The 15,011-nt window shown below is 50.4% G+C and overlaps 1 protein-coding gene across 5 annotated transcripts in view; it reads right to left on the bottom strand.

Moving 5' to 3' along the window:
* The window catches only part of ARHGEF7 (Rho guanine nucleotide exchange factor 7), a 127,788-nt gene extending 114,373 nt beyond the window's left edge, over nt 1-13,415 (bottom strand). For 2 of the 5 annotated variants that reach the window (XM_029998759.2, XM_029998758.2), the window contains exon 1: nt 13,082-13,413. In XM_029998759.2, the coding sequence (XP_029854619.1) occupies nt 13,082-13,246 (165 nt within the window). In that variant the 5' untranslated portion in view covers nt 13,247-13,413. Of the gene's footprint in view, nt 1-12,451; nt 12,471-13,081 lie in introns of those variants that run through there. The other 3 variants (XM_029998757.2, XM_029998761.2, XM_029998764.2) reach the window with 3 other exon arrangements.
* Between the last annotated feature and the right edge of the window lie 1,596 nt (nt 13,416-15,011).

The raw sequence follows: 15,011 nt of genomic DNA, 5'->3' as shown, positions 1-15,011 counted from the left end.
GAAAGGATGTAAGTGGTGAGAGAACCCTCTTGGAAACGTCATGAGCTTCATCCCTCTTGCTTGTTATACTTTTTGATTACTCTATTACTTTATTTCTTAATTCTAGTAAGAAATCTCAACCGTGGTCAATCATGCCAACATCCCTTGTTGGAACAGGTTCCTGAGAATCCTGTTAGTCCTTCCATGTTGATGCTTCTAGTATGCCCTCTCCTCCATGTTCCTAACAATTATATAGTTGCAATTTATAACTCTTTTTTTTCTTAAACTATTTGCATAATAACTGGGTTTTATCTCCCTTTATAGGTCATACTTCCTCATCTCTTATTTTGCACCCACCATTTTCTTCGTTGCTTATACTTCATTCATCAAGGCCTCCTTTCATTCTGAGAAACCTTAAAATTACTTCTACTCTCCAAACAATAACCTCTAAGAAGAAATCAGAGTAAAGCTAGATTTCTCTTAAAAGAAACAAATGTCTTGTTTCATAACATAATCCACATTAACACTATTCCCAAAGTCCCCAACACGTTAAGTGCAGAGGTCTGTAATTGTAAGAAAGCCAGATATATGTACTACCACCTCATGAGAGACTGCACATAATTCATAAAAGACTGCACAATACCTGGAAGTAGGCCAAAAAAGGGGGGGTGGGGGTGGTGCAGGGACAAGGAGGGACATCTGATTAGAGGAGGGCAAAAACTTCCAATTAAAGATTAAAGAAACAACGAGCAAAGAAAACCCAAACCCTGCAAATTGTCCTCTGTCACGTCTGGAAGTTTAAAATAATGCCAAATACACGTCTGTGAGACTTCAGCCCTACCAGTACTCTAATGCATGTTAAAAATCATCTTCCTTCAAAAGAATGAAGTAAGTTACAGTAAATCTTTAGAAATGCCATTTCTTCTCTCACAAAACAAGGGGAAAGACTTCAGGGGTGATGTGAGAAGCAGGATACATTTTCTCAGCTCTGTGGCTACAGTGGCATTTTGATCCAAGAGGAGAGAGAAGCGTATGGGTAACGAATCTAAAAATACCTTAGCATTTGTATCCCGCTACAAATTTAAAGTGTTAATGATCCCATGAAAAGAAGCAAACCCGTTAAGTTATTTACCTGGGAAATCTTAATGTGATTCTGGCAACCTTCTCCTACAGATGGGTGAGAAACACGGTGAGGGATCTGACTAACAAACTCAGCCCCTCTGACAGAATCTCAAAGTGCAATTATGTGGGCCAAGTCCATGTTAAAAATCACACTTACGGTATACGACATCCTTCACATACAATTATAGGCAGGTCAGGAGGGTGACCTCTCTCTCACAGATCACATTTATAGCCTCGCAGACTATTCAAAACGTAACAGAACATAACTGCAAGCAGACCACAGCCAGGTAAGTTCTAGTCTGCCTGAAAGATGGCAAATACACTCAGAGAGAAAGAATAAACAAAATAAAATAAAATTAGAGTCATACTCCAAAATTACTTAGCTTAATAAAAAGTAGATTGCATGCACATAAAGCCAAGGAAATAAAGAGGTTACATATTTTCCTCTCCAGTATTTGCTTCATCCTCTTGCTTTCACAGACCAACACCCTTAGTTCATTAATAGGGGCTGTCTTCTTATATGTCTATACAAGTCCCAGTACAAAGAGGCCTCAGTGTCCAACTGGAACCTCTATGTGCTCTAGTAATACAAATAAAAAAGATTAATAGTAATTAGAAAAGACAGGAATTCCAGAGGGACCTGACAGATTCTTAATTAGGGACTGGGGCTCCACAGTGGAATCCAAAGAGACAAGTGGAAGGCAATACACAGAGCAGCAACAGTTTAAACCACTTCTTCGTGGTTCAGGGACAGGTTCTGATTAAGATTTAATCTCTCAGGGAGTAGTTCTGGAAATCACGGATAGTTCAATGAGGACACTTATGTCATACACTGCAGCTATCAAGGAGTGGAGCACATCTTCCGCCATCCAGAAAAGATGGAGAACAATGTGCAATACAAATAGATGGTACCTAGCTAAATGTTACATCCCTTTTGATCAGTTTAAATCTATCATTTTAATCATCAATGACAAATGCATTAAAAAGGGCATTGTGGAGATGGGCAGTATCAAGGAAGGGTATGACAGGGGTGGTCTTAGAAAAAATGAAAAAAGCTACCATTAGTTCATTTGAACAGGGAAAGTATATGAAGAAAATAAGCAAGGAATGTATGAAATAATGAGTTTAAAAGGAAAAACAAAGTCCTTTGATGGCAATAAGTAAACATGAGAAATTAATAAGAAGTAGGAGACACCTTGAGCTACATGTATGGAAAACTAGCTGTATACTTGCATTTATCTAACAAACAAGTTGACAAAATGAGTCAAAGAAGAGAGGTGTATAAGGTCTTCATACATAAACTGCAATCTGCCATGAGGGCAATAGGAAGAGATTGAATGACAGCAGAGTTACTACATGTAAATAGAAAAAAAAAAAATCAATCATTTACCTAGCATGACATAAAATATGTACAACATGGTTTACTATGTAAGATTATCTCAGTTAGGAGAAAGCAGAAACTAATAGAGAACATAACAGGTAGCTGCAAACTAGTAGGCATGTCCAGCAGACACTTAAAAATGTCCTGTTCAGGAGTACGACTGCCTGAGTCTGAAGTTCGAAGACCTGGCTCTCAAGCAGGGGTACTAGGGGAAAACCCCATGAAGAGGCAGCCCTGCACTGTGAAGAGCATCACAGAAGAATGCAATCCCAAAAGGAGGTGGTGTAGGGACAGGGTGGATGAGGGTGCCGTCCTCTGTCACAATGTGCCGGACCATTTTTCCTGCACCCTGTTCATCCCGCCCGGAGCCTTTTACACCGTATCCGCCTCACAGCAGGAAACTGATTTCTCTCCAGGTTTCAGAACACCTTGTACATACAGAGCATTACCGCAACCTAATCTGTAAAAACACTATAAATGAACCATGCAGCAAAGGGTCCTGTGGATCACATTCGGTCCCACAGCAGCCGTGTTTTGTGTCCAGCCCCTTTCAGTGGCTAAGGCACAACATCAAGGGCAACTGGTCTTCCAATGGAGCACAGAAGCGAACATCTTCTGCGCAAGTGCCGCAGGCTGGGCTTTGTCACCAGGGTTTGCGTTCATGGATAAAAATGAGATTTAAAAAAATGATGAGGAGGAAACCAGGCCATTCTCACACTAACCTGGGCTGTGAAGCTGCAGGTTGATACACCGTCCAGCAACTCCTGCAGGTTCCTTCCCTCCCCACCGCTCCCAGCCGTGCTACCTCCTGTCCGCTCCTGCTCCCATGCCCAGGAGGGTCCATCCCTTGGGGCATTCGGGTTTCCTGCTCCGTCCTCTGTCCCAGAGCACCCGCCCTCACAAATTGCCCCCAGCAGGGATGGAAAAGAACGAGTGGCTTCTTGAGGAAGCATCCATTGCTAGGGACCGATGGCAGGTACGGTGCTTCCTCCATAGTCGGTGAACAGAGCTGGGCTCAGAGGACTGCAGATGGAGCCCCACACTCCTCCCAGGACAGCAGGAGTCACAGCTGCATTTTAAAGGGTCGCATCTTCCATGTCTCTAAGTGAGGAGCACTCTGCAGTTGAGCCCAACCACTTCATGGATCGCACGTCTTGCTGGTGGTGTTAGGTGACATTAGCAGGATGCTATAATTAAACTAAAACCACAGATCAGCATTCTCAGCAAGGCGCAGTTTTTCTTTTAAAATTAGGTGTCTTGACAGAGCACCAGATCTTAACACGATACTGCTTCTGCGGTACCGTAGCTCTTTAGTACTGACTTTTCCCAACTTAGAAAACCTGCTGCCCACAAACTTTTCAATAATAAGCCACGCAGCAGTTACCGTGTGCTAGACACCTGTATTTTGGCATGAGGAAACCCACCTCTGAAAACACAGCAGCAGTCAGTCAGCATAGATCGTAAGAGCTAGATCCAGTAAAAGACTGAAGCTCCTACAAGCCATGCAGTAAGGTGCCCAAATTTTAAATTTCCAGGGTTCACACAAGAATTCGCCTAGGCTCTGCACACAGCACAAAGGGGAAGGCAGGTGCCTTAAAATATGCCCCAAAGTTCTTATATGCTGAGAAGGATACCCGGCCTTGAAGTTAACCAAGAGCTAAGACACAGCAGAAGGCAAAAGCAAGAGTGCACCTACGTTCTTGACCCCATCCGGGACTTTAACACAGTGAGCCTTCATATGCTTAGCGGCCCAAACTCCAGTCATCTCCTAGACTTACAAGAGTCCTTTGAGTGTCCTTTGGAAGAACTCAACAGTGCATCCTCTCTGAGAAGTGACAGGTGCCCACTTTTAATGAAGTAATTTAGGATGGAGGTTCCCAAGCCTCTTGCCCTTGGACACCACTATTAGTGACAGCCGCAGCAGCAGCTCTTAGGTCCCACTGCCTTGGTCCATAGCCATCACTACAGCTAACCCCACATCTGACGCTCCTCTGCCACACATCCTACATCATCACCACACCAGTCCCTGTGCTCCATCCTTCCATCTGTCCCACCTCAGACCACACACCACCACCTCCCAAAACAGCAACTCCAATCCCACATTTCGCCCTACTCTTCCACCATACAACCTTATCCCAGCACCCTTCCTTTACTGTCCAATGAGCCATACCAACTCATCAGCCACAGCTCCATGCTCCCTCAACTCCCACCCTGCTATGGCACCTGGAACCAGGAGCACTTTGGTTGACTGAAAACTCCTCCAGCTCTTTGAGTCCTTCCCCTGCACATGTTCAGAAATGCTCGTCTGCTTGACCAGCCTTCATTAACAGTGACCTACATTCAAACACACCAATGTTCTGCTTTAGCCGCTTCAGTCCCTTATTGGGAATAGCCCTCAAAAACTAAGTTCAGCCAAGTTTGCAAAGGAAATTTACAGTTTGGTTAAAATGCCAGCATTGATAAACTGTCTCTTTGATTCTTACACAACAACCAGAGCTACTTTTTTTTCTACAATCTGCCCTGCGAAAATGATACTGTAAAACTGATACAGCTGTTTGAGCTCATCCTTTCAGATTTGCAACTGTATTAAACAACATTCAGGAAAACAGTACGTTCTTTGCAGTGGAAGTACTGTACTTTTGTCAGTTCCCTTGGACCCTGATCAAATTCCCATCAAAGTCTATGAACTGACTCCCAGGAGGCGGGTATTTGACCAAGCCTTAAGATACAAACACAGCTAAGTTAAGAGCGCCGGGACATTCCAGATGGTATTTTTGTTTTCTGAAGTTTCCATTATATTTTTATATTTCACACAAAAAACTACAATAAGACACCATTAAGAAACTGAGAATGCCAAGCACGTAAAACTTAGCAAATACAAGACTGACAGCTGCCTTTGCAACTGCAATTATGATCCACTTGCAGGCCAGCTTGTGAACTGAATCAGGCAGGAGTCTTACCGGAACACATGCACGGGAGCGTGCCTGAACAATTTTATGTATACACGTAAGAGGGTCTAGTTGCAGCTGCGGGAGTAATCTTTCCAGTGTTTCCTAAATGCTAAGACCTAATACTCCTAATTCCTGTGGTTTTGCTTATTTTCTTGCTGTTTTAAAGAAAAAGAGGAAATCAGCTAGCGTGCAACTGTCACCAAGCCCGTGCAGTATCATCAGCCTCACGCTGCGGAGCTCCAGGAGTGCCAGCATTAGGTGCCTGCAGGAAGACGTGTGTTTCCCTGAACTCAGCGAGTGGAAAAAGCCCGATGAAGTGCTGCTCCAGGCGCGGGCAGCGTTCGGGCAGGGCTTGGCGAGAACCTACCTAAAGAGGTTCCCCTGCAAAGGGAGGCTGGCGGGTAGGGATTTTGCACCCTTTCTCAGATAAACCCTGCAGCATTTCCCACGCAGCGTCGCTGTTTTGGTGCAGCACAAGCTCGGGCTTCAGGAGTCCAATCACTCAGGGTTTGTTTACACTGGGAGAGCTCTGCTGCTAGATATGCTGGCATCGCTCCTTGGTGTGGATGTAACATATGCCAGAGAGGGAATTCCTCTGCCAGTCTAACGGTACCGCTTCCCCCAATGACATTAACAAAGCCAACAAAAGCACTTCTCTGTCAGCACAGCTGCACCGGCGGGGGTCTGTGTGTATGATTTTTACTGCTTTTTCCCCCCTCTCTCTGTGTACAAATATTCCATAGGACCACCAAAGCCCTGCAGTGAAGACCCTCTCCTGGGCAAGCTGCCAGCATCATCCAACGGCGCTCACTGCAGAGCAGGAAAATGGAGACCTGAACGAAATGCTCTTAGACCCCAGCAGCATTTCGCGGGCCAAGAGGGGACTCTGCCCACCGGGTGCCAAAGGTCCGTGGTGAGGAGTGGCACGACATGAATTTCTTGCAGACGAGGCCGGCCGCCCCTCCTTGACTCCGCGGTGCCGGTGGCGGGTGATGGCAGCAACCACGTCATACCAAGAGATGTGGAGAGAAGGTGGCTTTGCTCCACGCAGCGAAGTCGGGGAGAGCACGGGAGTGTCACACTGCCTGAGGATCAGGGAGTAAAGCTCAGCCAGCCAAGCTGCAAGACTGACACCGCTTCCGTGCTCACAGTATTTTTGCAAGCCCCGTCATGCTTGAAATGTTTTAAGGTTCCAGCTCTTCAAATCACAGCCACTGAGTAACAACTAAATAAAACTGTTATTTAAGAAAGATGTAGGTTGAATTCCCTTCAGCGGTTCAAAGCCCGATTTTAAGTACCTATATGTGTGTATATATATGTATAAATACATTTACATATATATATAATTTGTCAACTTCAATTTCAAAGCCAGACTTCCAGTTTTTCTAAGGCTTGAATTACAATCTTAAACATTTTCAGCTGAACGACATGGTGCCCTCAGCCACTAGCATGCAGCAGTAACCAGAGGGAGCATGCTGGTGGCACCTCCCCAGCTCTTCCTCTTCCCCACAGAGACACAGTGTTCAGCGGATGGCCTGGGTAGCAGTAGGGCACCTGAGGGCTAAGGAATTGCCTTGTCTGTTGTCCATATTATGCACAGACATAGAAAGAATGCATCGAGAAACTGTGGAAAGGACATTAACGAGAGTAAAACCAGCAAAACTACATTATCTTTCTGTATTTACTCACAAAAACAATTTAGTCCCCAACAGTTTCCTTAATTGCCCCCTCTTCTCAGGGTCTGGCATGCCCTTATTTAATTCAGTCTAGATCCTTACGCATTAAAAGGGTCTGATTTTCAAGGAAAAAGACAGCAAACACAGATGCACGTCCTCTGCTTCCTCAGCACACACAGGCAGACTGTGTTTCTCTGGATAACATCCCAGTCACCAGAATTACAGAGCCAGTGCATAGATGGGAAATGCAAGGGCATCCTCCTTCGGTGCATCTGTGCACCCCTGCTCTTGCAAAGCAACAGGAGTAACGTGGTGAATGACAACTCCATAACAGGACTGAACGATCCCCTAAGAAGCTCACAGTAACACGTGTGAGAACAGCATGTATTCAGGAAAAAGGCACTCTTACAACTTCTCTTGGGATAGCTTTCACCCGGCGTTTTGCTCGCCCTCGCAGTGCTTCCACCCTGGAGCAACAGCATCCACACGCACGCCAGTGCTCCCCAAGCACGCAGCCACGGCAGGCACAGCTGCCTGCCACGGATTATTCTTGCCAGAAGCACAATAATCTCCTTGGGAGGCTCTACATAAGGACTGTTGCCGGGGGGAGAGAGCATATGCACATTAAAACGCAGATTTGGCTTCCTGCCTCACAGGTCTAGTCCTACGATGACCTTCTGCTGCTGCTGCAATACCAGCGTCTGCAATACCTTCCCAACAGATTTCAGTGAGAGAAAGCAGGACAGTCCTTCGGTTCAGCCAGGCAGACCCCGATAGCCTCACCAGGGCTGCCAGGGCAGAGCCAGCCTGCCAGAAGAATTTCCAAAATTCAGATTGCTCGGGGGCAACCAGCACCTGGCAACTGCTACCTTAGGAGTAGTAACCTCTGCACCACTGGTGGGATGCTCACCACGGTTCCCGAGCTCTGCCTGGGCTCCACAGTCAGCTCACAGCCGGCATTGCACCCTCCACAAAGGTACTGGGCTATAAAAACCACCACTTGTTATTAACCTGGCTCCCAAACAACTTCCCTTTCTTCTTCCTTTGCAATGCTTGAAATACCACTTTCAAGTCACACCTTGTCACAACAGGACAGAAGTACTTGGCCCCGATACATCCGTGTGAAGTCAGAGATAAGTGAACATACATCTCCCTTTGCCGGAGCTGTAGGTGCACACACCCTCGCGAGGACAAGGCTGGCGAGACAGCTGCCGCACGGGGCAGCCCGAACCCTCCTTTTGGGGGCTCTGACCCTCTTTCAGTGCTTGCGTTCATACACAGCAATTCATTTGCCTTGTGAGTCGCCAAGAGTTAATTTCTTCCTAAATCACAATTCAGAACACCTCATCTAGCCAAAGACCTCCATCGTTAAAAAGAGAATCATACTAATACACGAGGTATTTATAAAAAGATCCTAATCTTTGCTGCCATCAGTCCTGATACTATCCCAATTAACAACCAAATTAATATCGACACCGGTGCCCAATCCTCCACAGGGAGAACAAAGTTTTCTTCCAGCCACACACCAAGTCTCAGCCAGCAAGAGAGAGCTGTATTTATTTTCCCGGGGCCAGCCCCGCACCGCTCCTCTCGCCCCTCGGCCGTGGGGGAGCGGCGAGAGGAAGCGGCTGTGTTTTGGATCTGCCTCCCACACGCAGCCGAGCAGCTTTGGGGTTGTTTAATCCTATGCTCGGCGCAAGGGCTGGGGATGGTCTGTTTGACGGAGGGGGGGCCAAGGCGTGCGAGACCCGGCACGCTTCCCCATCCCCTGGCTTCAAAGCGCTGCACCAGCTGCCGTCATCCCCTCCAGGAGCCCCTAGCAGAAGCGGGGGGGGACCACGAGGTGCCAAATGGCTGCTGCACAGCATCCCCCCATGAGTCTTCCCCGTTTTCCCTGAACGGAACAAAGCTGTCCTCCAAATGATGCTTTCTGTCCAACAGCTGACCAAAAATGAAAGTACAAACAAAACTTAATGGAGCGCGAAGCCTCATATGACAAGGAAAATTCCCGCTCCAGTTCTGATCTCTGTTTACAACGTCAAAAGTGGGTCAAACTGGTCTGCGATGGAGGAATCTGTTTGGAAGACAATCTCTGCGAGGAAAAGCATCTAAGCGGCAGACGACCACACTGCAATGCTTCCACGGGGATCCTCTCCCCTGCCATCAAAGTAACTCAATTTTACAGTGCAGGGTTGAAATCCTGTAACTTGAAACCATGGCTTTTCATTCAAAGGACTTGAATTCAGCAATTCCCTACCTTTTAGAGCAGATCAACTGACCACTGTATTTCAGCACTCATCTCTGCGCTTTAAAAAACTAAGACATGGCTGGGTTTGGTCAGGGTGGGGGAAGCTGTTGTGGTTTTTGTTGGTTTTGTGGTTTGGGGTTTTTTTTTCAAGTAACTGCTCTCCCTTTTGTTCCTTTCCTGTGTTCGGGATAAGGTTGTTGAGCAGTACCATCACACTGCCTAACCCAACTATTTTGTTTTACCCTGTCATGGTCTCTCTCAAAATGCAAAGGAATCACAACGATGTTAAATGGGAGCCCCACCATGAAAGAAGCAGTCTGTAATAATATTGCTTTCCAAAGTATTTTCATTCAAGAGTTCTTGGGATCTGGTGAATTTAATATCTGTCCTTAGCTGTTGTTCAAGATAGAAGATGACTGTAACATAAACAAATTTAGCCAAAACTTCCTGACAAGAAGCTCTGTACGTTATTCTGTGCAAGGATGGTATACAAATACACAGCAATCTAAAGGAAGAACATACTAACCAGCCTTGAAACCCACTAATTTGCTTTATCGACTTGAGAAAAATCTGTTCTTTGACCTTCAAGTGCTTGATTCCTTTTATGGTCACACAACCTTTATTTATAAAAAATCTTCTACCAATTACTCTCAGGGTACCCAGAGGCTTTAAAAAGCACAAAATATCAAAAAATGTATTATTGCATTCCTGCACATATTGAATCTTCTTTCTAAACAGTTTTTGAAAGAAAGAAATGCATTTATAGTATTTTCTAGAAAACGTCTTAAGAAAACCCCAACTGATAAACATTCCTTCTTATTTATAACAACTTTTTTTTTTTAAAGTTCTCTTTGGTTTTAGTTACTACTTTGTATTTACAGAAAAACGAGCTCTGTGAGTCTGCAAAGTGTCTGCTGATGTCAGATATTTACAGAAAGTTATGATCTCAAGTGATTTTAAGAACTGAATGAGTCTACATCTGTGGGACAAACCTTTTATCTTTTAGACTTCAAAAATGTCCAGTTTGAACTGGGGGCTTTCAGGACAAATAAGGAATGAAAGGGCTCATATTTAAAATGCACTCAATATAAAAAAAAAAAAAAACACCTAATGAACAGTAGCAGCAAAAAAGACATTGAAAAAATAACATAATACAGGGAAGGATGTAAATTTTATATCTTTTTATTAGCAAACAAAAAAAAAGTAAGTATCATGGAAATAGTTCAGACTTATAACAGCAGCTGAGAGCATGAAAGAAGTATGTGGTATATACTCTGAGTCTACAGAAAAAGAATATTCACAAAGTTGGATGGGAAAATGAGTTCATGAGTTTCTCAGACGCACCTATGAATTAGAAAGCGCAACGTGAAAGGCCCACAAAAATAAGTACAGTTCCCCTCGCAAAAAAAATAAAAAGCACCTAAAAAAAAAAAAGAAAAAAAGGATGATTTCTCCCCAGCCAGACTTTAACTAAGCCAAAGCCGGAGGAGACACACTAGGTCAGCAGGCACCTCCGGCAGCCCCCCGGCCCAGCGCCCTGCTCGACGCGGGGCGAGCTCGGGGAGGTGGGAGGCTGCGACGTGCCAGCGTTCCTCCTGCCCTGGCTCCCGTCCCAGCCCACGCACCACCCACCGCAAACCCCGCGCCACGAGGTCCATGAGAAGCCCCCGACAGCCCCTGGCAGGCCAGGCCGGTGGCGGGGTAGGCTGTGGGGAGCTGTGCCCCCCTGCAAACCCTCCTCTGGGTGTGGGTGCCGTGGAGGGACCCCCGGCCCGAGCATCAGAGGTGTTCGCTCCTCTGACGTGAAGAGAGAAGAGAGCCTCTCATTCACACTAACTGAGCTGTCCCTAGTTATACCATACATGGAAAAACATATTAAGTTGGGAAACACTGTTCTAACACTTGCTCCTGCCGTGCTCTTTTATTCATTTCGCTGTTCAGTAGCACCCGTTTCCCAAATTGAGTTCAGGACCCCATTTTACTAGGCTTGACATCTGCACAAGGGGAAAGACTTTTTCTGCCCCGAAGCTCAGGACCCAAAGCCACGGGATTTTGGAGAGGTGCTCTCAGAGAGCGCCTGGAGCGGCACGGCCGGACGGGCTGCCCAGACCCTCCTCGGACTTGGTGCCACCAGGCAAGAGAACCTGGGGGCGAGGAGGCACGGGCAGAGCCCGCCCCAGCGGGCGGGCGGCCAGGCAGGGGGATCCCCACGCCGAGGGGGTCCCTGCCCTCAGCCCCACATCTCATGTGTCACCTCGTCTCCCAAGCTGCAGTTTACAGCCCAGCGTACCGGACAGCAGCTTGCACCTCGCGTACCACGGCCGCAAAGCCGCAGAGCCTCAGGAGGGGAGACACGTCCTCTTCGGCTCTATCACACAAACAGCCACTTTTGGGAAAGTGGTGGCTTCGGCTGTCCCAGCTAGCTCCGACGGTCACCGTGGTGGACCCCGAGGTAGCCAGGCTCACACCGCCGCCGACACGCTGCCCTCGCTCTCATTGCTTCCATTGCCCATCGGTAGCACCGTGGGCTCCTGCAGGGTTTCCGTATCCCCATGCCGCCTCCTAATTTGCTCGTGACTTTAGGGGGGCAGGAACGAACTACTACAGCCAGCAGAGCAGGACTCCAGTCCAGAGCCAGGACCTCCACGCTACGGTACAACACAAACCAGTAACAACCGCAGTCGGTGGGAGACTGAAGAACTGAAGGGAGACAGCCCAGTCCAGTGCCCTAACGAGCTCAAAGCACTGGTTTTCAACTTTGTGGGTCAGCAGACTACTTGAAGAAGAGCCACGAAAGATAAGAAGCCCATTGTCAGCAGGCTCCAACGCGTGGAGTGGTCTGCCAATTGCAAAAGGTGAAAAATGCAAGTTTTCCCATCAGCATAGCTGATGACCTTCATTAATCTTCTCCTCACTACCTTGTATCGGCTCCTAAGGAAAGTTTTGCCAACACGCGGGTCGCTACGCTGTTGAACGCCAGGTGAGACAACTGCATTGTCCCAAGTCTCGGGGCACAGTACCAAAAATAAAACCCCTCCCCTCTAGTTGAGCTACGACGAGAATTACGTACGCACACATAACACATAAAAGTTACCTGACAGAGTACATTTTCTTCAAACGCAACGCAGGAGAGAGCTGCGATGCGTTTTTTCACCCCTAAAAGAACGAGATGTTTTTCCACAGGCTACCAAGCAGCAGAAGACCCAAATAACGCTAAAACAGCCTTCAGGAAAACGAAGCATCAAACACTAAGATGTCCTTCAGGGGCTGGGAGGGATGAGCTGAATCACCTCCCGAGCGAGGTGAGGCAACGACTATTCCAGCAGTTGCGTAGACAAGTTTGCAGCCGGTTCGTGGCACGCCAGAAAAGATCCATAACTCCCCCCCCTCAAAAAAATGCTTCTCCCATGCACGGCCAGGACTCGGATGTGGAGAGCGAAGCGTTTTTTACGGAAAACCGTGGCCCTCAAGGGAGAAGCGCTCTTCAGCCAGGCTGCCCCCCCCCCTCCCTGGGCGCACCCCGACCACCCCCCCCCAACCTCGGGCCCGGGGTGTGTGTGTGTGAGGGGGGGACACACGACACGACCCCCCCATCCCTCCCGCCCAGGCGGAGGCGGCCCGGGGGGGCCCGGCGGCGGGCGAGGCCGGGTCCGGGGGCGGCGGGCCCGGCTGCACAAAGGGCGGCGGGGCCGGGAGGAGCGGCGGGGGGGAACCGGGCACTTACTTTGTCTATGGTGCCCGGGAGCAGGCGGTCGAGCAGGCGGCAGAGAACCACCCCGTCCTTCAGGGAGGACTGGAGGAAGCCCTCGGGGTCGGAGATGGTCTTTTTGGGCGACTCCAGCACGCCCAGGGCGATCAGCCACGTAACGGTCTGCTCCGCCGAATTCATGGCGGCGGCGGCGGGGGCGGCGGCGGGGCGGGGGTCGCGGCACCCCGCGCCTCGCGTGGGTTCCGTGTCTCCCCGGGGCGGGGGTTTCAGGCGGAGGCCGGCGCCGCCCCCATGTGAATGCAGATGACGACGCCCCGGCCCCGCCGCCGCCGCCGCCGCCGCCACAGACACAGACACATGCAGCTGCAGTGCCGCCTCCTCCCCGCCCCCCCCCACACACACTCACACACACACACACACGCCCCCCCCCCCCCCCTCCCGCCGCCGCCCCATGACATCACTGGCGGCAGCGCGCCCGCGGAGAGCCCCCCGCGCCGCTCCGCGCCGGAGGGGCGGGCGCAGGCTGCCCCCTCGCGGGCGGACGGCGCCTCCGCGGGCGCGCAGCGGGGCGGGCACCGGCGGCCTTCCCCCCCCCCCGCGGCGGGAGGAGCCGACCCCCCGCGGGCCGCTAGCGCCAGGCCACGCGCGTTTCATTCCGTTCACCTCCGGTGCCCGGCCCGACCGACTCCCGCCCTCCGCGCGGGTTTTGCCTTCCCGTGGGCGAGGAAGCCCCGCTGGGGAGACCCGGCCCGCTCCTTCCTCGCCACCGCGCCCGCGGCTCGCCGCCGGCCATCCCCGGCGCGGCTCCCTCCCGTCGTCGGCTCCCGCCCCGACGGGCCGCGGCTGTGAGGGGGGAAGGCGATGTCGGTGCCCCGGAGGGCTGGGAGGGATGACCCCGGAGGAACGGGGCGGCGGACGCGTCCCTCTGCTTGTCAGTGGCAAGGCCCGTTCCTCACGGCCGGTCCCTGTTCCTCACGGCCGGTCCCGTCCCTCACGGCCGGGCCCAGTCCCTCACGGCCGGGTCCCGTTCCTCACGGCCGGGCCCAGTCCCTCACGGCCGGTCCCGTTCCTCACGGCCGGTCCCTGTCCCTCACGGCCGGGCCCGTTCCTCACGGCCGGGCCCAGTCCCTCACGGCCGGTCCCTGTCCCTCACGGCCGGTCCCGTTCCTCACGGCCGGTCCCTGTTCCTCACGGCCGGGCCCGTTTCTCACGGCCGGGCCCAGTCCCTCACGGCCGGTCCCTGTCCCTCACAGCTGGGCCCATTCCTCACAGCCGTGCTCGGCCAGGACCCTACCGCCATCACCGTGTTTCCTTCAGACCCGGCGGGGCCCCTCCGCCGCCAAGGCGGTGTCCGAGGGGACGTTGCCAACCCCTGAACTCATCTCCGTGGTTCTGCTCCCAGCCCGGCTCGCCGCGTCCGCCGGCACCGCGGCCCGAGCAGCAGCTCTGGTGGGTTCTTCTCCTGGTCCTGAGTTCCCCCCTGCCGGACCGCGGGCCAGCCCACGCGCTCCTGAGGAACGCCTTTGGGTTCGAGACGAGAGCGTCCAACTCCAACGTTCAGTCTCCTTCTGATCTGTAATAGAAACAGGTTTTCTTAAACTCCGACACCCGAGGCGTGACGCCTCTTCCAAAATTTGTTAGCATCAACCATTCAAAACTTTGTCTTTCGCCACTTCCGTGTGTGTTTTGAGCAACAGCTTCCCACCCGACAGCTGGTTTGCTATGAAGAACACAACCGTGGCTGATTTTTGCCGTCGGGATTTTGCCGTGCGGATGGCCTACCTGGAGACCTTTGAAAGAAGCTTGCCACAGGCAGGGGAACCATTTCCAAATCTTCAGAGGAAAAAAGTGGAAGTGCCCGAAAGATTTAGGAGCATGCCAATCCCTTCCTGGCTTCCTTCCTTGTCAGACTTTCCCCTGCAAACCTCCCGAACCCTCTGCACTG

This window comes from Aquila chrysaetos, chromosome 23 (genome assembly GCF_900496995.4).
Source record: "Aquila chrysaetos chrysaetos chromosome 23, bAquChr1.4, whole genome shotgun sequence".
Taxonomy (NCBI): domain Eukaryota; kingdom Metazoa; phylum Chordata; class Aves; order Accipitriformes; family Accipitridae; genus Aquila; species Aquila chrysaetos.
This window is presented reverse-complemented; position numbering and strand designations above follow the sequence as displayed.